Source organism: Larus michahellis, chromosome 14, assembly GCF_964199755.1.
Source record: "Larus michahellis chromosome 14, bLarMic1.1, whole genome shotgun sequence".
NCBI lineage: Eukaryota > Metazoa > Chordata > Aves > Charadriiformes > Laridae > Larus > Larus michahellis.
This window is the reverse complement of record NC_133909.1, coordinates 4,577,960-4,605,398: the sequence shown is the minus strand read 5'-3', so window position 1 is coordinate 4,605,398 and position 27,439 is coordinate 4,577,960. Positions and strand designations below refer to the sequence as shown.

Here is a 27,439-nt window from a genome sequence, read left to right as displayed (position 1 = left end):
CAGCTGGAATGGCAAGCAAAACAGTCTCTCTGGAGCCAGTACTTCCAAAGATGCTCCCAAATACGCTTGTACATTCATTTCACTCAAATAAGTGAAATGAATACACAAGGAACCACAATGCATTTCTCCACCTATATGAAATGTATACAAACTACTGACCCAGCTCCATTTCTCTCCACATCCACCTATAGCAAACCTGAAATTATGGCTGCACTTCTGAAGGTCAATTCCCTGGCATTACTGCAGCACATTCCAAAAGGCTGATATCAACATTCCTTCCTAGAGAGCTTGATACTGGATTGGTGACTGAAATGAAGAAGGTAGGTGGCGTGTAGAAGCGGAGTTGTTAAACAGCTGGCAACATCTGTGTTTCAGCTATTACCACACGACATGTACTAACTACAGCCAAAATATTGAGCAATTTTTAGACTTGTAGCAGTTTCCACATTCATTTTATTTCCCCTGATCTGTTTTCAGCAAAAAATGGTAGTCACAAGGAGAGACAGTTGAAAATGTGTTTAAGTAATGCCAATCATTTAATATTTCTTTGGTACCAAGATTAGGCTTCTGATAGTTCAGAATGCCTTCCATTTTGAAGCATCTAGCTCAATAGCAGGAATAGAGAAGTGTAGAAAATAAAATCTTGGTAGCTTTTTCCAAGCTTATCCACACCATAAGTCATAAAATTCACAGATCATTTCAAGTAGGTCTTAATTAGATTAAATATAAACTTATGCTAATGATACTATTGCAGAAATCCAAAATCATCACCTGTTACATTCCTTAATAGATGTAATTTGTTTCCCTGATGTTTTCTTATCCTGCACAACTTGTCAGCAAAAGGAAACAACACAGCAGTATGAAGATGCATACCATATAAACACCATAAGGTATATAACAATTTAACAATTCTGAAGACATCTCTATGAAAATGTTAATTAACTTAAAGAATTTAATTTTCTAGTTTACTGCTATCGATTTACAAACAACTAGATCTGTCCAGATTGAAAAGAAACACTATACAGATTTGAGACAGAAGACATGAAGCTCCACAGGACAAGAGAATAGTAGGTTAATTTCTCACTCATGCATACATGCACTCAGCTCCAGCCAACATAAGCAAGTACGTAACTCCTCCTACATACTCCCTAGAATGCCCCATACAATGTGGTATCTGCCCAAGCCTGGAATACCTGAACCTGGCAAATCATAAGTAAGATCTAATTATTTTTTTAATTTTAGATACGTAGACAGCCTCACTGGCTCACAGTATAGGAGAGTTAAATCCATGGAATCATTCATATAAATTAAATGACACTTGGGTTTGTGTCTACCTAAAGTAATGCAAAAAGAACTGGACCCGAAGTTCATTCATCTCAACAAAACTGGCATTACTGCAATTACATCTGGCATAATTTATCATGTCCATACACTCTTTCACAATCTGGTGAGTCTGGTGATCAAAAACAGAGCAGCAGGTTTTGTGCTCACACTTCCTCAAAATAATTTGTTTATGAAACAGACACTGACACTCAGTGCTGGATATGAAATAGTTATTTTTTGATGTCTGAGAAACTGACCTTAATTTATATATGTGACTGTGAGTTCTGTGTATTCAATGGATGTTCAAATTTTTTTTCTGAAATACCCATATATATCAGATATTGCATTTCAAAGCTTCACCCTCTATAAACTTATACACAAAGATTTACATGAAATACACTCCGTAAAGCAAACAAATAGCCTAAACCAAACCAACAAACTGTTAAAGGGAAACTAGGATAAATTCAAATAAACTCATTTAAAAAGGCACACTGTGTTGCTAAATACAGTAATAACTTAATAAAAGCAAGAATAAAGGCCAGGAAAGCCACCTGCAAGACTTAATTTCTTAAATGGTAAGACAGGAAATTTCTGCTATGTTGCCTTGGGTCAGAAGAAATGTACCAGCACTTAACCTACATTTCCATCAGCCAGTTCATCCTAGTACTACACTATATCATAGTTCAGTTCCAATTCAGAGGAAAGAATCAATCTTCAGGTGAAATTACATAAGATCAGTGAGCCTTAAAGGTCCTGCTCTTTTTGCCTGATCCTAGCCACATGGCACCATTCCTCAGATCAGCTATGCACATTTGTGAAACCCTTCACTGCATATTAAGCTGCATAAAGTCAGATAGTTATCTGTGGGTTAGTGAGCTGAATGGGTTCACAGAAGGTATCCAACAAAGGACAGGAAAAAAAAAAAATCAGGATGGAAGGTGAGACCTCTCCTAATTTGCATTAAAAAGCCATTAGATCAGCTCTTAGTTTCTCATCAATATAATTTTCTGAAGAATGTGGGAAAGAAAAATCCTGAAAACACCTAAATACCAACCATGCCCAACCCTACTCACAATAGCTTGTGAAATCCGATAGGATCAAAGAATGGTGTAAGGCTGTAGGCTTTCTACAGGTTGGAAGACAACTTTACAGCTATAAATAGTAACCAGCACGTTCGGCACCCAAACATCTTTAAACAGCTTGTCTTTAAGGCAAACCAACAGCTACGTTAAAAACAAAATAATTTTATTGACAAAACTAAGTTAGACAAAAGGCATTAACTTACTGAATCCAGAAAGCAGAGATAGGTGCCTGAGCTCTGAATTACTGCTTGATTTTTAGCAAATCCAACTGTTGAGAAAATAAAGATAAAATTATGTGGTAATTTTTACCTTTGGATTTTTTTTAAATCTAACCACAGTCAGCAACAGATGAAATTAAATATGAAAATCGGTATCAGGTAAAGTATGCAATTTTTCCATATTTAAAACGAGGTAATTTGTAAATATTTAAGTGGTATGCCTATTTCAGTTTTCTCCAAGCGAGCTGTATGTGTTAGAATTCTACCACCAAGTAGAATTAGACTACTTTTGCTAGCCCTCCACAAAGACGTAATAAGTAATACATATCTTGAAGAGCCCAGCTACCTAGGTTTCACATCCAGTACCTCAGATCATAGAATGGTTTGGGCTGGAAGGGACCTTTAACGGTCGTCTAGTCCAATGCTCCTACAATGAGCAGATGCTGAAGACCCTTGGCTGTATGTACATATTCATCTCTTAGGTCATAACAAATAGTAACAAATCAGAAAAAGGCAAAGAAAGAACCAGAGATTGCTAGGCAACTTGTTCTTTCTACCAGGGAAGCAGGTCCTCAGAAGGACTCAAAAAAAAGTTCTGTTCCATTATGCTTCTTAAATATAAAGTACGCAAATACAAAAACTTCATGTACCATTTATGTAATAGCACATGTAATGCAGAGCCAAAGCAGAAGAATATCTGTGCAAGGAGCACAAACCTGGCTTATTTATACCGTAACACGTTATATCATCTATGGAAGACCACACTGAAATATAAATTCAGTCAAATGATAACAATGACATCTAGGGTCTTTTTGTTTCTGACCCACTGATACTGGCTGAATCTTTTACCAAGTCATTTCAGGAAGCTGAACCAGCAGAAAACTTTTTTGTCAGCTTAATTTCTGAAGCAGATGACAATACTGGAGGGTCAAGCAAATGGCAGAGCCAAAAAAGAAGGCAGGGGAGCATGAATACACAGCCAAGGGTAAGGATGGGACTGCAGCAACCAGCAATAAGATGAACTCAGCCTACCACTGACATACATCATCAAGGTAGGAGTGTTTATCTGGGATCATTTTTGCATGTAGACAAGGTCTACCTAAGAACATTCTGGTCTTTGAATTCTTCTCCTGGGCAGCATTATAAGAAAAGACCATGCTATATCCAGTGTTATCCTGAAAAATGCTATATGAATTCCATTTTGTCATATATGTAACATTTAAGCATTGTTTAAGCCTTTACGGAGCCAAGTCAGGGAATCCAGCACAAGATTGCCCTGACATGCAAACCAAATGATGTGAAGATGCGCAATACTGTGGGGGTTTTATTCTTTAATGAGAAAACTGGAAACGTAAAGCCAGAAAAGCTCACCAGCAAGTGGGGCAGGATAATTTTAAAAAATTTTATCTCTAAAGTTCCTGATTTTGCATTTGAAAAAAGCAGACTACTTTAATTCTCTACTCTTTTTATGTGATACAGGTTTAAGTTTGTCCAGGAAACAAATTTAACTGGGCTTAAAGGTTCACTTAGTTTTAAGGCACATGCTCCTTGGCTATTTTGCTGAGTTGTCCAAGTACAGAAAAAGACTTACGACTGCGTTTCTTACTGCCTCAAAGGAACATTATGTCAACTACCAACAGAACACTACTAATAAAGGCTCTTCCTTATAACTGTGTTATGCTTTTCTCATGTATTTTGAGCATTTTAATTCTCACCTTAACTTCTCTTCATCATGGATTTCTTGGACCTATTGTCTTACAGCATGTTTACATATTACTTTTTCACACGTATGAATATCTAATCTCACATATATAGTTACTCTCATTCTCCTTCCTATTGGCAGTAAAAAAGCAGCTGGCAAAGTCAGTAGCTACCACAACAGCAGAGCTGAATCCTGGCATGGGCAGTTTTAGTGGGAAACAACGGATGCAAGTTAGCAGGTCTGGACATGCCAAACAAGACAAACCCTAACACTGTGGAGGTCCCAACTAAAGCAAGAGGTGAAAGAACACGATGGAACAAAATTTGCCCAACATCAATCAAATCAATACTCTCCTACATCATTACCAGCTGTAAAGCTACCTGTAATTAGATTTCAATGCTTTCATTAGTATACCCCTATATTTCAACAACCTTCACTAGAAAATAACGAAATACTAGGAATCACTAATGTAGAAAAGTGAAGGAGACTCAAAGGCAACTACAAGATGACAATTATATTACTCTATGAACTTTCTGAAATATTTCAGATCTCATTTTCAAATAAAACACTTTAAATAAAATAATGAAATATTTAATATTTGTATGAGGAAAAAGTTGGAAAATACTTCTTTCTAAGATTAGGATGGAAATCATTCTGAAGCTTTTCATATACCAGCTATTTTTTTAGAGGGGAGAGAAGAAAATACACGTTTTAAAAATTATTAATAAGATATAACTCCCCATAGAAGAAACTAGATATTAAAAATTGTTTCACAACAAATCCTACATGTTTGGCATGAGTAAAAAATGTTCTTTAATATTACTCTACTGAACAAAATCAAATGTTTGTGCCAGGTCTCTTAGTTTTGTAAGGCTTGCTTACTTGGTGAAAAGAGCCTGTTACCATGGTTACAGCCGTAAAAACTTAAGCCTCAGTGAGATATTAACATTCCTCACTCTTGGAAAGAAAAAGGTTTCCTTTTTTTAGGCAAGTGACCCTTTCTTTTTTTCTAGGTTCCCCCCCCCCTTTCTTTTACATGTTAGAAAAGAATCAGAAATAAATCCTAATCTTGTGTAAATAGTTGAAGATGTGAAGCCTGACTAGTACATTGTTTCTGTACTAAAGCATCTTCTTTTAAAGGAAAGACTCCTTACAGTTGTAACCAGTCCTTAACATAATAAAAGTAAATCACTGAAAGCAAACAAATACTATGGATTTCAAGTAACCTGCTCCTAAAATGTAACAACTGTGAAGAAAAGATGTCCTCATTTTAATGGTGACCTGAGAGTGACTTCCACATGAATAAGCTCGGGTTTGGTTTTGTTTTGGTTTTTTTGTTGTTGTGTTTTTTGGGTTGGTTTTTTTTTTTTTTTTTTTTTTAAAGACTATGCATTTCATATTATTATTTAAAACAACACTCACAGCTGCATCCCCCACCCCCAATTTATTACAGATTTGTTCAGGTTTCAGTTATCTCAACACTGACAAATGCATCCTAAACCAAAAACTAATCGGAGATGTCTCTAATGGCACAATATACTCCCTGTAGTTCACAACTTGAACTTAGTTTAAGTTTCAGTTTCCTAAAGTGCAAAGGTGAACCAACTTCAGAATTCTGAAAGGGGGGGGAAAAGAAGACAGATAAATTTCCAGAAATACAAGCAGTTCTCGACATTGCTTAAATCCAGCTTTATCAGTTGCCCAAAAGAGAAAAATTCCCTTTACCAGCCTTGTCTGTCTTTTGTCATCACCAGCTCAATAATACTAATATTACAAGTTGCACTGTCAAAACAACACCAGTTCATGCTAGAGATACTAAAGTACTAAAAATATTTACAGTAACAGTTATGCTGTGTTACTTCAGTATTGCTAGGTCTGACAACTGTTTAAAAAACAGCTTTAAAGAAGGCTATAATCAAAAGAAATGACAGTAAATAAATCCAGGGGCCTATACCAAGTTGCAGATTAATTCAGTGCACAAACTCCCATTTATTTGCATGTTTCAGGAAGGGGATGAAAATTAAGCCTTCTGAAACAGGACTGGGCTTTTTCCTAAGAAGATCATTTTGAGGAGACTGTAACAAGCCTAGGTTTCTTTCCAGTTACAAACAGAACATTATGTTAAAAAACAGGAACTGACCAGATTTTGTGTTACAGTGTTTCCAAACTGTGCCTTTTAAGTGAGATAACTTGAAAGACACACATTTGGAACCTGTTTGGTATCAATTCCTACCTGTCTACTCATTGTTAGAAAATTCAGGATGATAGCAACATTAAGTTATACAGCTCCCCTACAAAATGTGAGCACACTGTTCTGCTTGCTTTGTCCTGTTGTTCTGCTTGAGAACACAGACATGATCTTCCAACTTCAATGCCATTCAACACCAGCTTCTTCAGAGAGCAATACACTTCTATTTCTATTTTATATTCTAGCAAGCTTGTCTGCTAAAAAAACTTAAACATAAAAGAACCAAAACAAGCAAAATAAAAACTGTTAGAGAGATTTGTTTCTTACGTCCTCCAGTGGATAAATGTAATTCATATTAGCAAGTAAATCAATAGGGAGTCACACCATACACCTATATGGTAGCCCAGTAACTCTATTGTTTAAGCCCTTGTATAAATAATTAGGAGTTTAGTGAGAGTTTTTAGCTCACATCAAAACTGATCATCAAAGGGATATCAAAAATGTATTTTGTTCTGTTCCAGAGTCTATTCTACGAAACTGGAAGATATACGTTTACTTTTTAAATCTTTATGTAAGAAAATTTGGATTTCTTTTTTCTTAAAGCCCATCTCCTGAAGATAAATCAGATATCAGAAAGCCACAGGAAAATTGTAAGCACTAACAACATTGTGTACACTACCATTAAACAAAATTCTTTTGCAGAGTAGAGCACAAGCGTTAACCCAAGTTCTTCTTTCCTGGATGTATAAACAAATTCTACATAGACAAAACCAACAGGGCCAAACTCTAAATTGGAATGAGCTTTTGAATGGAGAGCCCTGGAAAACAATGTGTTTTTTTCCATTGCAATGCAAGTGGCTACAAAGACACTTTTCAAACTAAAAAACAGAAGATGCCTATGATAACAACCTAACTCTCAAAAAATCACTATTAAGCCACATACCGCCTCGAGGTTGGGATGAATCATTACTACCAACGATTACTGGAACACCAGCATCTTCCAACTTGCTCTTCCATTTTTCAATTATTTCAGCTGAACCATCCTAGAAAAATAATGACACAGATGCAGCTATTTCAACTTGTATGGTGAACCAAACACAGTCCAAAACAAAAATTCCTATCAGAGACAGTATTTACTCGGATAGTATTTTAAATAAGGTCTGAAACATACCTTACTGGCATCATTAAAAACTGATAGCTCCATGGTTTCTTTAAAATCTTGTTCCCAAACTGACTTCAAGCATTCATCTAACCAGCATTCACTATTGTGAACTGGCACAATGACAGACTACAAAAAAACAAACAAAAATTCAAATGTATGTCAGTAAGCACTATTTTTGTTTACTTACAGTATAAGAATATTCATTAAAAAGGGGAAGTGCCAGATCCTTCGGAAACGAACTTTCACAAAAAATGCATCTTAAAAATATAAGAGTAGGCAAAGATATTTTATTTTTATTATAAATATATGACTTGCTTTCTTCCCTATCAAACTTTTTCTTCTTTTTTTAAGTTCTACAAGATGGCTTTTGGTAGGTCTTGTTTTTTTCTGCTTCTCCAAGGAAACAAAAGAGACTACTGAACAAAAATGCTAACAAACCATCTATAACGTCACACTGACCTGTTTCTAGTATTCCTGCATTTCTTACAACACTCTTTACTTCTGTCTTCCATTAATGTATCTTACTCATCAATTTTTTCTTTAAGCTTACCACCTAATTGGAGATGCTGTAGCCAAGTTTTTAAATATGATTTTATCTAAAACTGCTATTAACACATTAGAAGATGACATATGACATAGTTCCACAGCCTACCATTTCAATTCCAGGCTTTCCTATGATAGTGTCTATTAGTTTAGCCACACACACGCAAAGTATGAAAACTTATCTGAAATATTTTTAAATTGGTTAGAAATCACAGATGAGGGATTTCTCTGTTCAGTTACTCACCACTGAGTGGGTTCTAATTACCCCCCAAAAGCCACCCCCCAATTCCTTCAGTAGCTCAAAAAAGAATACATTCCATTCACAGAATGTCAAGTCCTCAGAAATTAGCACATTAATATACTGGCTATGTCTGTAAAGGGAGAGTCCAAACCCATACTTGTTGAGATCGCTTATAGGTGGGGAACTTAAGGCAAAGAGCCTAAGTAACTTGTAAAAAGTCTCATGGGACATTTTAAGAAGTTCCTAGAAACAGAACTTAAACTCCTTATCGCGTGGTGTAACCATAAACACAGTTTGAAGAAACAGAGGATTAGTTCCTATTGTGAGTGTGTGAAAATCTGACATGTGAGTACATGTACATTGTGTGAATACATGCAAACACACACATTCGTAGGCAGATTTTGTGGACACTGAGCACTGTATTTTTGGGTTTTTTATAGAGTATGATGTATGTAGGTATTACATACATAAGATTACCATACATAAGATGTATGATACAACGATTAACAAATAAGAAACTTATAATTTCACAGCAAAATAAAAGAAACTATACTTGTCTAAAATGAATGAACACCCTGATTTTTGGCAGGATGGTGTAATAGGGGAAAAGGGTATTTAAAAGAAGTACGAGGAAAGATACTTAAAACTTTAAGCAAAGCAGGTCTTTGACTTTTATTTTGGAGAGATAAATAAGTAAAATAAGGAGAAATGAAAATGTGAAATTGATTACCAAATAACTGCAACATACAAACAGATTAATTCAGCATTGTCTCAGATTAGTACTTTGAGACTAAAAAAAATAAGCAAAAATCTGAGATTCTAAAGCCATATATTCAATTTACTTAGGATTTAATATCCTTTGTGTCTAGATGGCAATTAAAATATGACCCAATACATTCACAGTAAGCAATCTAACATATTAATTCAGAAAGAAAGGGGTTCTCCAATTCTTCAAATATAAACTAGCTACAGTTTTGCACATCCAGAAACACCAATGATTTTCCAATATGTTTTCTAACTAACACAGTAAAAATTTGACTACGCCATCAGAAACTAGATTGACACTGGCTTGAAAACTGTAAAACTGGAACTTCTCTGCTTTTTTTCATAATGAACTCCTGTTTTAAGTCAGGACGGCAGCGCAAAATATTGAGATTATGTTTGGACCTCTCTGCTTAATTTGAACTGGAAACAGAAAAAAACAGTACTTTAACGGCAGCACATATAAAATAATCCATAAATACCTCATGGCACTTAAGTACTCTGAACTCAACATAATAACTCGTAATATATTAGCATGCTCCTAAACACATTACTGTGAGCAAGTTCTACTCCCACAGAACTATCACAACAGTGCTGAGCCAAAATAAGGCACAGAGCTGAATTGCTGATGAAACTTCTGTGTAAAACTTGAAAAATTAACAAATACATACAAATAACTGTACACAGCAATATGACTGAAATACCAGAGAACCGATAACATTGTATACTAAAAATTCCTTAGGTTCTACCGTTCTTATTCAGTTTACTGTTTCTCTGTGTTTACTTTTTTTTTTCAAGCCAAAGATAAATTAAAACCACCACAGAGCTAAACTTTCATTTCTCCCTAGTTCATTTCTACATTTGTAGCCTGGCTTAAAAGTTGCAGTTGGTACTTGGCCTGAACCAGGCATTCACAAATTGGCCTTTGCCATCGTGTGACTCTATCAGAATACTTCTATCTCCTTGGTTCATTTAAAGAGGGAAAAACATGAAGCAGGGCACTATTTCACTTACAGGTGCAGATTCACAGTCAAAAAACCAGCTGATAGTAACCTGATGAGACACTATTTCTTCTGTCCCAAAACAGGATCAACTACAGCTAAATCATTGCGGATAAACCATAATCTCCAGGGAGAGAAACACCAACCTTGCTAAAGCAATCTCTAAAAGCAGGCATAAGGGAGACCTGGAACAGTTTTCCTAACATCTGAAGCCCTTTTGCTGCAGTTTATGCCAACTCTACTTCCTGATCCCAGCACAGATTATTATTCTAGCTCTCTTTGCAGCAGCCTTTCATACATTTGAAGACTGTTACCATAATAGTGAACTACAGAAATACACATGAAGCTCTTGCAAAGTTAATTTTGAGACAACACAGGGACATAAATTGCAAACAACTAATGTACTTTTGTCATCACAAGATCACTTGAGTGACAACCGAGTCAGAATTATAATTTCATTAGGTGAGGCTGATTTATAGTAGAATCCAACAGAGGAGCATTTTCATGGCCTACGAGCCAAGTACAACAATTAAAACACAGAACTATGAATCAGATTTGGATCTGAGCATTGTGACACTACCTGCTTTTCCCTGAACTTCACACTTAGAATAAGACCTGAAGCAATTTTAGGTATTCTTAGTAATGCAGTTTTGCCATCACTAAGCAGAAGATAATGATTCCTGGCTTTGCGGCAAAAAGAATTTTGAGGTATGGCAAAAATGACAGAATGTGAAATGGTTAACAGGTAGTTCAATCCCCTTTCTTCTACAAATGTACTACTCAACCAAAAAGCTCCCTCCTTCAGCTAGACCACTGAAAAACAATACATCAATCACAAGATTGAAGAGAAGTAGAGAAATGTGAGGGTTTTTTTTTAAAAAAATTATCAAACTGTGTAACTGAGTGTTTTAAATCCAAGGAATCTCTTGTTTCCGGCATTACCACCATTATCCTCCACAAAGAATATATACAATAAACAACTCCAAAGTGAAAACTTATTTTCAGTTTCCACAAATTTCAGTTCAAGCAGACTCCCACCTGCCTCCATATCTGAAGGTGGAAAATAAATTTTAGACATCATTTTAACGCTGCTGAAGATTTTATAGAAGTTGGAAACCGTTATTTTTAAAAGAAGTTTTCATATGACTCATTATTCCAAACCATTCAGAAACTCATGGCTGTTGGCAGAAACATACTAGTTTTGTCAAATCTCACATATGGGATACTTTAAATAAACCCAGAGAGGTTTTCAGGCCACAAACTTTGACCTGCCTCTACGAGCCGAAACTGTGTTGAAGCTGTTCATCATTTTTACTTGCTCATTGATCTGCACGTGTGTGCTTTTCAGATGTTTGCCTCACCAAAGCTAAACCGTTGCCAAACTGCACCGGTTGTACGTGTGTAAATTTGTAAAAGAAAAAGTAATTAAAAAATAAAAAAAAAAAAAGAAAAAAAAAAGACACCGGGACTGACAAAACAATAAAGTACTGGAAGAAAATTTTAAAACTATCTCTTCAAACTACAGGGAACCAAACATGCCTGGCCTCCTCTCTAAGGGCAACCAGCCCAAAGACAAGGAGAAAGTCTCTCATGAAAAGCCTCGCTGCTTCCCTCCGTCGAGCCCCCCCAAAGCTCCCACACAGGCGGGACCTCGCTCCACGGCCTCTTCCTCCTCCTCCTCCCCCCGAGCCACCCGCCCCGCTCCCTGCCCGAGCCCCAGCCCGCACTCCCGCCCCACACGTACCACCTGAACGGCGGGGCTGCCGCCGGCCCTCCCCGCCTCCGCCATGGCCGCCCCTGGCCGAGGAGGGGGGGCCGCTCTCCCCGTAACGCCCTGAGGGAGTCGGGGCTCCCGGCCCAGGGAGGGGGGTGGGGGGAAGGCGGCTACCTCACACCCACCGCCGCGGGGTGCTGCCCCTCTCCCTCCCCGCTTTTCTCTACAGGAACTGCCCCGCTACCCTCCGCGGGGCCGAGCGGCCGCCCGCCGCCCCCCGCGCCTCGGCCCTCTCCCGCCCGCTCTCCCCTCAGGGAGACCCCGGCGGGAGGAACAACCATCGAGCAGGCGGCCAGAGAGGCCGGAAGCGGCGCCGCTGCCTTGCGCGACAGTCTGGGCGGGCGGCGAGCAGCGAGGCGCTGAGGAGAGGGAGGGCGGGGAGGCGGCTTCGCCCTCGGTGTGACCGGAGAGAGGGCCAGGGCGAGCCGCAGGCCGTGTGGGCGGCTCAAGGAGGCTGCCCTGTGGCTTTTTAAAGTTTTAAAGCGTTGCTCCTCGCGGCCTGTGCGGTGTCACCGCCGGCGCTGCCCCCCCGGCTCGGGGTGTGCTGGTCAGGCCGGGGCGGGGCTGGAGGTCCTGCCTGTGGAGGCACAAATTTCTTAAATAAATGGTGTCTGCAGTTTCACCCCTGTTCTCTAATTACACTTTTTACTTATATCTCTCTGGTCAGCACTTTTCTTGATCAAGACTGGTCTGTTCAGTGCTACCAGTGCCTCTTTTAATAACCTTTAAAAATGGGAAACTATTTGTTGGTGCTAATGATATCATTATTGATCATTTACTTACTGAAACTATGATTGTGCAACTACTTATTCCCGTGAAAGTATTCACAACTAAAAGCGATTGCAAGACCAGGCCCTGTACAACAACCTATTCAGAATTTTTAAAATTTGCACAAAGCGATCTTTGTTGAATGAAATCCTGAGATTATCCCTTGTTTATCTGAAGAGCCTGTTAAACAGCTAGACAATTCAAGGAGCAAACAGTGCAGAGTTATCTTAAAATGTTTGTTGGCACACAAATCTGAGAACCGAGGAGGTGAGGAAGACAGCCAAGCAGTAATTCACCCTCGGAATCTATTTCAAATTATCTACACAGCTTCTCCCCATCCAGCCTGGGTTTAATCTCTCTGCGAACAGCACTGCTAAATATGATCATTTCTTTTTTTTTTTTTCTGGCGACGAAGGCTGCTAGCACTTTTATGTTGCCTGCATGCCTCGCTTTATCTAAGAAAGTGTAGCAGAGTATTGCTTTACTCGCGCTGCACCAAACAAAAGTCCCAGTCAGGGACCGGTGCCTCATTATGTGAAACAAGCCCACAAAATGCAGAGCAAAGCCCACAGTTCCTTCCCCGAGGAAAACAGGGAACCAATCAAAACCACCAGAAATGTTTTCGAAATTATATTCTATAGCTGACCACACAGGGTAATTAAATACAAACATCTCCTTAAAATGTGATTTTCATTTGGGGGGGATTTTGGACAGACTTTTAAAGGCCCACAAGCATGCAAAAACTATTCAGTGGGATCTCACTTCCACTGGGAGAGTCGTTACCTACTGGCTTTTGAAAATCTAGCAGGCATTTCTGCATTCTTGGGCAACTAAATAGTTTTCAAAATATAGCCCATTGTTTCAGTGCCTATTCCTCTTTCATGTGGGTCAGAATGGAAAGAGATCTCCTAACACTGGCATGACAAACTCATTTAGAAGCAAGCAAAAATGGTTTTGTCCTAGTTGTACTTCCAATTGCTCTACTTTAAAGATTTTTTTTCAGAGTGGTGGGAAACAGCACACAAAGCAGTTCTTACAGCTAAAAGCATTACAGAATCAAAGACATTTCTCATCATGCCAGTTTTTAGCCTTTATTTCTGATAAAACAACCTCTTGGGGATCCTTACCGTGAACCTAAAACTTGCAAATTTTGGAGCCTTTAGCTATCAAATAGATTTTCTCCCCATCTTGATGGAAAGGCATCCTATCTAGGAAGTTGTTTTGCTTTCTTTACATTTAACTGCCATTTCAAAAGTGACACAGACTAGATGTAGTATGGACAACTTAGACCTAGTGACTTGTGAGGCCAGATCTCAATTGATTTCACTGTGAGTTTAAAAAAAAAAAAGATAAAAAAAAGACTGCCTGTGTAGGGTATCGCTAGGGTTATTTAGGCCAAGCAGTCTTGGGTTTAGTTTCTTTTTGAAGAGATCAAACTGTAACTGGGGGGGTAAAAGAGTATCCTTACATACAAATCTGTTCGTTGGTGTTGTGGAGCACGCGGGTGACAGTTTAGTTGTATCTTTATTGCAAAGACAGAATGAGTGACTATAGTGTTTTATTCCAACACATTTGTCACTAAATTCACAAGCTTCAGGACTGAAATACTTCCAGAACACGCCATGTTGAAAGGATCGTTCAACAGAGTAGGTAAATATTCAGCTTAGAGCTAGTTTTGAAACCACTTCTATTCAAAGAATGCTTTGAGCTTCCAAAAACACTGGGTTATTTTCATGAAATGTCACAGTTAAGTGGCAAGAAGAGAGGGATGCAATATTTCTCTTTCCAGTACTATAGGGCAGAATGGGACTTCAGAAGCTCCTCTAGTAGTCCTGCCGTCCTGAGGTGGGATCAACTTTGTCATTCCTGATAAATACCTCCCAGCCTGTTCTCAAAGGCCTTCCTTGGCAATAGGGGCTTTGTAACATCCTCAGCCAATTTATTGCAATCCTCGCTTTCTTTGCCCTTAGAAAGAATTTCTTAGAATCTAACCTAGACCTTGCTGTGATTCCAAAGCCCCCTCCAATTTGGCAGGCTGAGATCTTTCCCCCCTAGCAAAAAGATCCTGACACCTGCCATCTCCCCAGTTTTAGAGCTGTTGAGCATGAGCCTATTGCCTAATTTTTCCCTTTGATACAGAAGCTTCTTGTTGTCTCTTTGTCTACAGACTCAAGTCCTCAGCTCCCAAGGTATAGTTCCTCAGTTTAAATCCTCTGTTAGCACCAGGAATTTAAATATTTTCCCTTAGGCCAAAGTTATCCTCCTGCCTTTCATTGATTCAGCACTTCGACCATGTTTTAGGCCAGATGTGAAAAGTTCAGCTGGGCTTTTTTTTTTTTTTAAATAAAACCTTAGCACCCCATCCTTCTCTTTTGCAGGCCTAAAAAAAGATACCCACTTCATAATCAAACAGGCTGAGTCAATACAAACGAAGAGGCCAGTAACCCACCAAAGATAAGACTAGAATCTCTTCTAAAGGAGGCAGCCCAACATCCCTTAAGCCTGTCTCTTTGCCCTGAGAGGCTCCCTCGGCCCCCTCCTTCAGGGGTCCTCTGATAGCCCTCTCCAGTGTTTTTATCCCCTGCAGCTGTGTGCCTTCTCAGCTGCTTTCTTGCTAATGCCTATGTTAACCCTTGCTTTGCCTGAGAGGCAAACTCCATCCCAAATCCACCCGGCACGCAGAAAACAATCATTCCTCTACACAGCCGCGATTTATGTATTTGCGGATTGTTGTTACATTTCCTGCCCCATCCCACTGTCTTGTTTAGGTTATGCACATTTGATTCATTCAGTCCTTCCTCGCTAGCCGTGCTTTAGGCCTCTGTTAATTCTCGTCGCTCTCTTATGGACTGTCTCCGGGCACTTTGCATCTCGGCTGGAGAACGAGACCCCGTGCCAGAGCCAGCGTTCCCACTGGGGCTGTAGCGGTGCTGGGCAGAGCAGGATTACTTCCCATGTCTTGCAAGCCATACTCATGTTTGCACAGCTTAGTGCAGTGTTTGCCTTTTTCACAATGGCTTGACACTGTTGACTCCTAATCAGCTTGTGATCTATTATATCCCCTAGATCTTTTTCTGCATGAGGGAAACAGTATTTTAGCAGTTTTATTCTAGTCAGCCACATGAGAAGAAAATGACTGAAGTAGTGTGAGTGAGATTATCTGCTTTGTGCTTCAATACCAGAATTGTTTACTGATTTCCAATTAGTTACATGTGTACACCCTGTTAAGGGAGTTGCACAAGTGTTGCTAATGACTTCCTTTGCCCTTCAGAGCCTTTATTACTGGTGGGGACTAGTACCTAAGAGTTATTTGGGCCAAGTTCCCTGTGTACTCAAGGCTTCAAATGCTCAGCTGAAATTGCAGGGCTAATTGCCCTGAAGAAAACATCTTATAATTTAGCCATGTTGAGTTTGAATAACCTCGCTGAAAAAACGCTGTTGCTCCATAGAGAAGATCTGTTGTGTGATACATTTCTCTCTTTGCGACTTTATCTGTCGTTATAAAGGATGTTGCTGTTGCTTGTTTCTTTTTTGTAAATGAGTCAATCTGAAGAAGCCTGTGGTTGTTTTTATGAGTTGGCAGATGTCATAAATATTCTGTTAGCAGGAGTACCAGACTTAGGTACCTTTGCAGGAGCACTCGAATTCATTTCAGTACCAGTCCACACCTCCAAACATATTCTCTTCTTGACCATCACCAGTCATCCTGCTCCCTGTGCGTTTTCCTTTCACGTCCTCTCATCAGTCTGCTGGGCCACGCTGCAATTTTGTGCAGTTTCCCTCCTCTGCTTGGGCCATTCTCTTAGCTGCTCTAGTTCAGGCTGTTGAGTATGCCTTTATTTTTAATGTGTTTTTATGGACTAAGGCTGCAGAAGATAAGGCAGTGGCAAGGGAGCGGCACGGTTCTTCCACAGAGTTGAAGAAGATCAGTGCAGGTTTTTCTTTGCCTAAGGCTTCAATAACTGAGCAATCTTATGCAGAGTTAGACTTTTATTTGGGAATCTTTTCTGAAAGGAATGTTTCTATATAATGCTATATTTTAAAAATACAGTAAAAGAAACATCTTTAATTTTTAGCTGGTGAAATCTGCTGGAGGATCCAGTGATAGGCAACTGATTAAGGTCTAACCACCTCGGTTAACGCAGTTTGGTTTTGTTATTAAGTAACCAATCTGAAACCCCGTAAAGCAATAATGGTAGTTTCCTTACTTACCCAAAAAGCTTTATAAGTAAGTTATTTTGGGGGAAAAAAACCTTATTTACAAAAGATAGCAAGATTCAGATAATGGAAATAGATAAAAGTTAGCCTTGAAATCCCATTTTCCTAATCTTGACAAGTTCCTGTGTGCCACAAGTGATAACCCTTGAGAATCAAAGCTTCTACTTGAAGAAGAATAAACCTTTAGAAAGTTCAGTTTAAGTTCTTTGGTTTTCAAAACCATACCTCTGTTTGATCTTCTTGATGACTGAAGTGTTAAGCACTTATGAAATAAAGTTATGCTAGGCAGCTGAGGAAAGTAGGTGGAATTGTGTATTTCCCAAAGATTCACTGGTAAATTCATACTGTCCACAGTCAGAATTTTGTTGAACTTCAGTACCTTTGGGAGCTTAAACTTCTTTGTATATAAGTACAGGAAGCATCTGACATTTTAAGATGGGAAAGTGCTTAAAGAAATAAATCATATCCCTACAAAGGAATGTATACATAACAGGAACTGGGATGTGTATAATATACAGAGACCCACAAGACAATGTATTGGATGCACATCTTTATATGACATACAGACAGGAAGGGAAATGAGCAACATTTTGAATTATGAATTAGCCAAAGGCCTCTGAAGAAAAGATTACCAGAATTGTATATCTCTAGAGAATACAGCAACATTTACTTAATACATCTTCATTGAAAATAGAATTCAATAGGTTCTTTAAATCTTTATACTTCCCTATAAAAGACATCTTGTTAGATCGTATCTTATTGCATCTTTTTATATCATTCTTAAAATGATAACTAATCTACTCTGAAAAGTGCGTCTTCAAGTACAGTTTATTGGGACTAATTCAATTTCAGTTTTGTTTAATTTTCAAGCAAAGACTGTTTTTCCATTTTCCTGTAAATGCCAATTCTTCAGACTCACCCTGGGTTATGAGATTCAAAGTTCTTTCAGGCTCACGCATCTTCAGTAAAACAGATTTTACAGCTTCATTAAAGTTAATAATACTGCTGATAATACAAAGGCTAGTATAGTGAGCAGCTCCCTCCCTTACAGCTGTATTGGCTGTGTGTTGTAAAAGAGTAGTAAAGATGTAATTCTTGTCAGAAAATTGACCAGATGTGAGCAGAACAGAGACAGGAAACTGTTCTTTCAGTGAAAAGCCTTTGCTCTATTTTTATGTACTTTCTTTACTGAATGTAACTCTTCTCAAGGCCAGGAAGGACTTTGAACAGCCTGACAAATATGCTGCTAACCTGGGGACCTCCAGCTCTACGAGGAAAGAAGGCAACAAGCTGTGCAAATGGTATCTGGGATGGCTTGTTACTATCTTACCCAACAGTGCATGGGGCTCCTGGGCTGCGGGAGGGCTGGAGGCACAGCCCCAGCGTGAGACCATCCGTCAAGTCCAGACTCACGATGGGGATACCCTCATGTTGGGCCACTGAGCCCAACTGGAGGACGTGTAGGCCGCTGTGGGGAGCAGGAGGTGATGACACCCCCAGGCTCTCGGGACTGCACAGCACCGCTGCTCCTCCCTGGCTTCAGGGGAGCTGAGAAGAAGCCATGGCCCCAGGCAGCATTAGGGACTGTGGGGGCTGCCAGGACCAGGCACATGAGAGAGAAAGGAAAGGAAGGTCTTTAGACCTCAGCAAGTGTGGCTGTATAATATTCCTTTCAAAGGACATTATCGATTCACAGTAATTTTTTATGAATAAACTGACAATTGTGTCAAGCTGTGGGTTTGGGTTTTTTTTAGGTAAGGTTATGACATCTTCTGTGACATAGCACTACAGATAGAATTTGGCTATCAAAACTGTTTTAGGAGTAGGTCTATGGGGAGACTACATTGTTGTGCTAGCAGGATATAAGAGATGACAGTAAATTATTTCATTGTGTAGAGGCTCCCTGGTAACATCATCCTGATGCCATTAGAGCCTGCAATAAACCACCATACACAAAAGACTCTGCTTCTCCCTCCCAGTGACAAAATCCTTACTCGTCTACTTCTGCTGAATACTCTTATTCTTTCCATAATCAACCCAGCTACTTAACTTCTATCTTAACTTTCCCTTCCCAAATAAGGTACTTCTTTTTTTCTGCTGCAAGAGAGAGAGATTTAATTTCACCATCTGGGAAGCCAAGATCCTCATTTTGACTTCAAGTGAAATCAACTAAAAATAGCATTTTGCTAACTTTGCTTCTTGTGCTATGTCCGATACTCTGCCTATTGAGGGAGAGTTCAAGGATATATAGGTGTTCAGATGCACTGAGAGCATTGGCCTAGAAGCAGGTATTTTAATTCTGGGCTATCTGTGTTTGCATATGAGAAGTTTCATTTTGTTTTAAAACCTCCAACTGTATAAAGTTGCAATTTGTTAGTTGTTCTCATCTTGGGTTCTCAGATTATTTATGTACCCAACAACCCATGTGCCAGTTGTGGTTATTATGCATATAAACTTGAACTTTGACATTTCATACTGTTGTGGACCCTTGGTATGTGCATTCCTTTATCTTCCCACCGTCCCTCCAGTTGCTCTTCATTATTGTCAGTGCTTATTAGTTAGAAAACTACATTCCATTTTGTTTGGGCCAATTAATTGGTCGGAGAGAGCAGCTCTTCTAGGATCCCCGCTAACTGTATCACCAGCCATCATCTACTGATTCATTAAATAAAACCTGAGATCTGATACATTTTTCAAAGAAGAAAATTCTTGTTTCTCAGCTGACCAACTTGCAAAAACTCTTCAGACTTTTGCGTATTCCACTCTCTGATGACAATTACAGGGGAAAAGACATTGTGTAGCCAGTTAGATGAGAGCTGTTGTATGAACTATTGTCATAATTACTTTAAATGCATTTTCATGTGTTTAGGATGCTGTCTTCCTAAATGCCAGGGAAGAAGAATACCAGCAGAGGAAACAGTGCTTGTGCTGCTTCAATATTGTGACTTGCAGCCTGTCTGAAAGCATAACAAAGACTTGATTGTGCAAGTGCCCAGCTGATCCAACAAGCAATGAATAAGTGAGCAATGGTCAACAGTGAAGGAGTGGATATCACAGAGAGCAATTCAAAAAGGTTATAGTGCTGTGAAGTGAGGGAGGCATGAAATGAAATAGAACTAGAGATACAAAGATAATCAACCATTTGGGTTAGTTCTACTTTTTTTTTTTCCCCCTTGAAATGGTCCATCCTTTCTGGATAAAACAGAAAAAAGGAAATGACTGTAAACTGGTAAGAGATAAATCTTCCAGTACGGAAGAAAGTAATCTCATTCTTGCTGTCTAAAAGAAGGGTAATTTAAAAACAACATCTGATCTACATGATGAATGAGATCTCCAGAATTCTGCTTAGAAGACTTGCTAGCTAGCGTGAGATGGGTCACTGTTAGGGGAAAGAAGTACAGACTGACAGACCTTTGCTTCTGTTCAAGCATTTGGGTCCATGTAAGGCCCAACCCCGTTTTGTCAGCATGGACTCAGGAAGAGAAGAATGATGAAGTTTGATACGTAACAAGAGACCTGCTCCCGTTCTTCATGGGAGCACAAGTGTCTAGTGAAATCAACGGTAGGGAGGATTCCCTTTCCTTCAGTCTTACACTAGTTTTTTTCCCCTTGAATGGATTTGATTGGATTTTCAGGCAGAATCCTGTCTGAGAAAGCAGAAGATACCCAGACATATGTATTACCAGGATAGCAAAGTTCAGATCTGATACTTACGTACTGCTTCAAGGACTTCTCCCAAAAGCATTAAAAGAAAGACAGTCTGGGTGACTACAGTGTCTTCTAAAAATATTGAAATTTCTGCTGGCTTCATGGTGTTTCTGAGTAAGAAAACTTTATAATTCGCTAGTCATTACTTATCAGTTTTCATTAGATTTCATGGCTTGGCACTGTCCTTGGGACATTTCAGATTAAGATCTTTTAGCCTCAACAAGGCCCGTTACCATACCTTTGAGCTTTCGTGGTGTTTTGTCTTTGCCACTGCGCTCGCAACAAGAAATTGGCAGAGCACCATGAATTTGTGTCAATTGATTTTCAGAGTTCCTCATCAACTAAATTCTGCATCGTAATACAGAGAAATGACTTTCAGAAATCATGCAAGGAACTGAGTAGAGACTTTGACAGAGAACCTGACTTGCCTCTTCCTTAGTCCACTAATTAATCAGTGGAGCATTTCTGTGGTCAGATTTGTTGGCACATAAATGAGAGTGTAATCTGACCTAATAAAGCCACGATAGCCAAAACATGCTTTGAACCAAAGGAAAGAAAAAGAAGAAATCAGAACCTCTTTCAGCAGATGTATTGTTTGTCATCTGGAAACTTTGCAAAATAGGAAGATTCTCAGCTTCAGGTCTCTTTGGAGGCATTTTCTTGCTGCTGAGCTGGGTGCTAACAGGGAGATGGGGATGCAGGGCCCTTTACCCTTCCTTCAGGTACATCTGCCCTGCAAGTACTGCCACAAAGCAGCACAAAGCACCCTACTTTGTGGAGCAGCACAGATCTGATTTCATGATCTGATCCATTGTTTTTCCTTAAGCAAATATGTAATAATGTCGGAATTTATGGATTAGTTAGACAATCCCTGATCTGCTTTAATCAGAGTTAGTGCTACTCGCTGATAGGAGTACTGTGCAGACAGATTGCATGTGTACAGAGAGCTCTTTTGGTTTTTTCTCTGTTAATGCTGCCATATTTGCTAAGGCATCACTCAGTGAGTGAGTGAGTTCAGAGAAGAAATGAAAATTCATGTGCTGTTAATAACAACTGGGTAAACCTCACTGCCCTTTTTCTAGTAAAACGGACGTTTTATTCGGGGTGTGGGAGGAGGAGGTTGAAGTTTGGCATATAAAAACTACCCCATGGGCCAAATCTGGCCCACAGGAGCTTGTCAGCCCTGCTCTAAAAAATCATTGTCATCAGCTCTGAGGTTGATCTGGGCTCTGAAAAGACCTGCTGTTGAAAATTAAGTGTGAAATTTGCAAATGATTAAGTTGAATTATTTACCTTGTTAGTTCATCATGTCTGCAAAAATATTCTCTTCCCTTCTAGTAACCTAGCAACGAATACACAGTGCACAGTTATTTTTTTCACAATTTGTAGGAGAGTTGCATTAAAATGCATGTCAGTGTCTTTATTTCATGTAGCAAACAACACTGCAAATGTTTGTTTATCCTGGCAAGGGCTGGATTTGTTCAGTGTAACTTGCATTAGTTTTTGTCTAAGTTCTGAAGCAGAAAGGAAAATATATTCTTGTTTTCAGATCAGGCTTACAAATATTCTCTTTAGCTTTGTTTTCATTATAAGAAGTGGCTGCTAATGGATTCGGGCCTGTGTTCTCTGCTATCGGATTCTCCCACCATGTACTGGAAACTTTGGAATACATTTGAAGAACGTACTGATTGCAGGGGCTGAGTCTACAGGTTGCAGAGTGCACGCAGGCTGGAGGAACTGGAGAAAATGAAAAACTAAGCCAGCCAAGAGGATATGCAGCAAGATAAATATCAGCTTCACCAGTGGCATAAATTACATTTGCTAAAACAGGAAATTAATGTTCATTAGATGGTAGAAATAAACAACTGGTCCTCTTGAAAAGTCCTCAGATTAAATGCTGGGTTTCTGAGTACTTTTTGGCAGACATTTTAAATACCTAGGTTATTGTGAAATGAAAAGAAAACACTAATTCTTGTGGATGAAATGCACCGGACTATCCCCAAAACAACAATATGCTGAGGCCACTTTAGAGGTTTTTGTTTTTGACTTCAGCTTTATCCGGTCTCAGGCATGCAAGCATGAGTTAATGCCTGCAACCCAGAGGAGTCTCTAGGCTTAGGCACTAAATCCTCCGCCTGGGTCCCCAGGTCCTGAGACAGCTTTGCTGTGTGGGATGGCAAATGATCTGTGTTTCTTAGCCATCTTTTGTGCTTTGTGTTACCTTTTTGATCCTCTCAATAGGCTGCTTGGGTCCAGACATCATTCCCTTCCTGGCTTTTCAGTTTGATGTGCAAAGACTAAAACAAATTCCTGTCTGCATGGGCTGGGTTGCTTAACAGTTTAAGGTGTTTGGAGGGGGGGAAATGGTGAGAGAAAAGCACAGGAACCATTGCTACCGTCAGGCTGTGGCCCTTGGCTTGATGACAAACAAGATGTATGCTGCGGGAAAATGGTCCTTGGTATCCTAGAGCTATGGTTTTAGCGCTATCACAGAGCATAGATTTCATCCTTACTCCACTTTAGTCTCCTTGGCCAAGGTTACACCTTGCTCGGCCTCTCTGATCTGCATGTATTTTCAGCTAGCTGAGGTGCTGGAATTCAGAGTAGCTAGCCAGGAGTGTAGTCTCCCTCTGCAGTCAGCGGAGAGGGCAGGCGCTTGCAGAAGGTGATTCAGCTCTTACCTGGGCTGAGTTACCTGGTCTTGCAGAGGGGCTTCACGCAGCGTTGCCTCGGGGGACACGGGAGGAGAGCGCGTCTGACCTCCCCGCAGAAAGCCCTGTCTTAGTCCCGTGTCTCACCCTGCTCCATATCCGTGAGGTGGAAATAATGCCCATGAGGAGAAAGGGACATTTGTTTGCCAGGGTAGAAATTTAAAAAATAAAGCATACACATTGGCCAAACTGATGATTTGCCTTAAATGTCTAAGTATTCACGGTAAATGAACTTCATTGCCTTCAGAGGTAGCATCCCTGTTTCCACATTCCCCCGTGCAGTGAGAGCCAATAGGTGTAATTTTAAGTACAGCGACTGGTTTGGCCACATCACAAGTCTGGACACCTCCACTTTATTTCTTTATTTATTTTGGTGTAATGTCTTGTAATTAACTTGCCCAAATATTTTTTTTTTTACAGAGTTTTTTGGTTTATCAGACAATTAAGATTCTGAAAATACCTACGTCTCACTTCTGTGCCTACAGCGAAATCCATTGATTCGGGTGGGCGCTGGTTGGGATCCTGACGGCCCCATCCCGAGGCGGCAGCGGGGTCTTGTGTGCGGCGGGAGCTGCCAGGTCAGTGGGTGGCTGTTTGTTTGGGAGCTGCCTGTGTGTCCGAGGGGAGAGGGGCAGCTCCCTGCGCTCCCCTGCTCCCTATTTCAACACTTCTGTCATGCTGCCTCGCTCTTTAAAATGCAATCTCTAAATTGACACTGTTCCATCAGAAATCCTGTTCTCCTACAACTTGATTTCAGGCATGGACCTAACACTAGCTTCTTCTAGGAAAGATTTACTTATTTTTCTTTAAATGCATGTCATTTTCTGTGACATTACACAGGCCAAAACTTTTCCATTTAAAACAAGAAAAGCAAGCTGTGAGTAGTAGCAACTTAGGAGTAATAGGAACTATGCTCAGATATTAGCACTAACAGAAGTAAGCAGGATTAAGCAGAAGTGTGCAATTATGGATGAGTGTATTTTCATTACTAATTTTAATTTCATGAGAGCAAGTAACACGGTCTCCCCTCACCACACACAAAGATTTCCCACTGTCCATTCAGCCACTGAACCTCTCCCAGTGCTGTTATTCTTCTTGCTCCTGTCTGTTCGCTGGATTTACCTTACAAATTCTATTTATTTCATATTGCTCCTGTACTAATTTTCTATTGTCCTCTCTGTGGCTTGTTTCAATTCTTACACCACTCTCTTCTCCCTCCTTGCTTTGCCCTGCATGCTGTTTAGCTATGGCTTTGCCTTTCCAGAGAATACCCTCCTTCTCCTCCTTCCCCCTCCTCCTTTACAGTTTCAGATTTCCCTTCCTGGCAGCCGGCGAGGGGCTGCACACCAGGCACTACGGTTGGGTCTGCTCCGTAACCACAGGACCTGATTCACCTCCTGCAAGCTGAGTAGCGTGAAAATAAATCAGCTGAGAGGGAGCTGCTTGGGAGTTGCAAAACACGGGGACACATGGCGAAACCAACACATGGGGCTGGGTAGTGACCAGCAAGGCTTCTCCAGGAGCCTGCACTTCTCCCATATATATTCCCTTTGGGACAGCAATGCTGAGTGAGACCTTTCAGCAGATTAGCTCTGCCACACTGTTTAAACCAGCTTCGCATGTTCAGCTGAGATGCGTTTAACCCAAAATCCTGCATCTGAAAGCGCCCCTGCTATGCCTTCCGTCCGGGTCCCAACTTAGTAGGAGGGTTTGGTCCCTAATACCTGGGATCTAAACGCAGCCATGCTTTGGAGAAAATGTAAATCCAGATCTAAGCTTGAGCCCATCTCTAATCACTGCTTGATTTTTGTTTTATCCAGATCTGCAAATTTGAGTACTGAAGCAAATTAGTCATCTCTCCTTCAACAGGTTCTCCTCCTGCAGCCGCCTGTTCTCTGAGTCTTTTAAAATCACCGCTGTTTGGCCTGGGTTTGGAGCCCTCACAAGTAGATATTTGAAGTGAATTTAGAATCAAGTGTCTGAAGTGACTGTGTAGATCCTCATCTTTGAGTTGCTCCTTGAGGAATGTGACAGAGCTTTACGGGGGTTCAAGTGTTGGAGTTTAAGAAGCTGTTTCCAGAACCTGTATCTCCAGTCCTGCCACGTTAGGCCAGTGTAGTAACTTCGTGGCTTCTCTTTTCAGAGTAGTGGTGAACCCTTTGCTGCAGAGGATTTATGTTTCCTTTCAACACTATACAATATTTTCCTCCGAGATTTCAGTGAAGTTTTGCTCTTTCTGAATGGTAAATGCAAAAAAAAATTACTGTTCAGAATGTTCTCCCTTGAAAAGATGTTTGCTTTTCACAGCTCAAACAGAAAACAGCTCAGTGCATCCAAAAGCTGCCTCACCCTTTGAGCGTGTTCCCAGATCTCAGCCAAGAGCACTACTATGGAATAGCTGTGAGTAGCCGGAAGAGCATTGTGGGGATTGAGATGCAAATGAGCAAACCCAACAGCCCCCTTCCCCGCAGAGGTTCCCTATCTCCTTCCTTCTGCCCCTCACTTTTGAACTGGGGGAGGCTTAACCTGGCCATGGCTCGGCACCCACGAACCCTGGCTCTGCAGCCAGAACGCTGTCTCGGCACCCACGACCCCGGGCTTTGCTCATTTGTAAGACTCATCAGCACTCATCAGCTTGGGTCGGATGAAGAACTGTATCAGCATCACCAAGGCACGGAGGACGGGAGGGGCTTTCAAAGCCCCCATGTTGCCATCACTTCTCTCAGTCCCCAGAAATAAAAGCTCTGCCTTTTCTGAGTTAAACAGGGGAGAATGAAAGCCAGAGGTAGTAGCCACTGCAAAATAGCACAGACTGTTCCGTATCTTAAAAGTTCCCAGTTTTCAGGCAGTTTCAAAAGTTCCAAAGTGTAACGTGAGCAGCTGCCTGGGCACTTGTTTGTTTTATCAAACGCAGAGAGTTAGAATATTGCAAAGGAAATCAGATACAGTAGGTTGGGGGGCATGCAGAGGGTTGCACATATAAACACACCCAGGAATAAAGCAATACGGTGTTTTCTCTGTGTGCTTTTCTTTCCACTCTGAGGGAAGGAAGCAAAACATTCTAACAAAACCTCCTTCTAAAGAAATAATCAAGGCACTGAGCTCTAAAGCCCGTGTCACTGCACATGACCGGGAGAATAAGGCATTTTGCATTATTGCATGTTGTCATCACTTTGCTCAGTGTTGTCCCCGCATGCTAATTACATGCTTACATGCATTGCATCATTTGACATAATTACTGTAATTATGTTAATACTTCATAATCAGCAGAACAGTACCTGTAATTTACCAAACAAAAACGACATGAAAAGCTAAACCCACAAATGGAAGGGGATACACTGCGAAGGATTTAATCCTCAGCGCAGAGGCAGGCAGGAAGCACTCCCAAGTGGAATATCCTGGTTTAGCCATGGGATCCTCCCAGACAGCACCGGGGCACTTCACAAGGTGTTACACACCAAACTGTGAACAGGGTGTAAATGTTTTAATACTCATCCATGAACTCTCACCTAGAAAAATCTGTGCAGTGCCCTTAACAAAGCTGTGTGACAGACACTTGGAAGAACAACAGGAGACTAAGAAACCCAGTGATCTGGAAATATTTTAACCCCTCTCCTATCTGCGGATGTGCAAGATCAATCTCGACCCCCTTGTTGCTTCTTTGAAAGAAATATGTGGCTCCTGGCATAGCAGAGCACTGTCTGTGTGCAGCTGGATCCTCTCCTCCCCCCTCCCCACATCTTGGGTTTTTGCTCCCTTTATTTTTGGCTGGGTAGTTTGGGCGTTGGGCCTATTCACCTCCTGCAGTTCCTCACATCTTGAAAGGCATTTTTTTTGCCTCTGGGTTTTCACAGAAGGGTCTCTGCCACCAAGGGTTAAGCATCCAAAGTCAACTATGGGATAAACAGGGACATTAAACAAGACAAGGAGTTATCCAAAGTGGTCATTAATTGTTGGAGAGTTTTACAAATAAGATCGAGTCCCAAGTGCTTCCTAGTAAGTGGAGACACAAGGAGGTCCCAGCAAAATTATCAGCTT

The 27,439-nt window shown here is 40.4% G+C and overlaps 1 protein-coding gene across 5 annotated transcripts in view; it reads right to left on the bottom strand.

Moving 5' to 3' along the window:
- Positions 1-12,222, bottom strand: part of QTGAL (queuosine-tRNA galactosyltransferase) — a 129,693-nt gene extending 117,471 nt beyond the window's left edge. For 4 of the 5 annotated variants that reach the window (XR_012589968.1, XM_074607995.1, XM_074607997.1 and 1 more), the window contains exons 1-4: positions 11,967-12,162; positions 7,685-7,801; positions 7,457-7,556; positions 2,609-2,673 (exon numbers count right to left, since the gene is read on the bottom strand). Coding sequence is in view for 4 of the 5 variants with exons in the window: in XM_074607995.1 (XP_074464096.1) it covers positions 2,609-2,673; positions 7,457-7,556; positions 7,685-7,801; positions 11,967-12,011 (327 nt within the window). In the remaining variant the exon portion in view is untranslated. Of the gene's footprint in view, positions 1-2,608; positions 2,674-7,456; positions 7,557-7,684; positions 7,802-11,966 lie in introns of all 5 variants that reach the window. The other variant, XM_074607998.1, reaches the window with a different exon arrangement.
- Between the last annotated feature and the right edge of the window lie 15,217 nt (positions 12,223-27,439).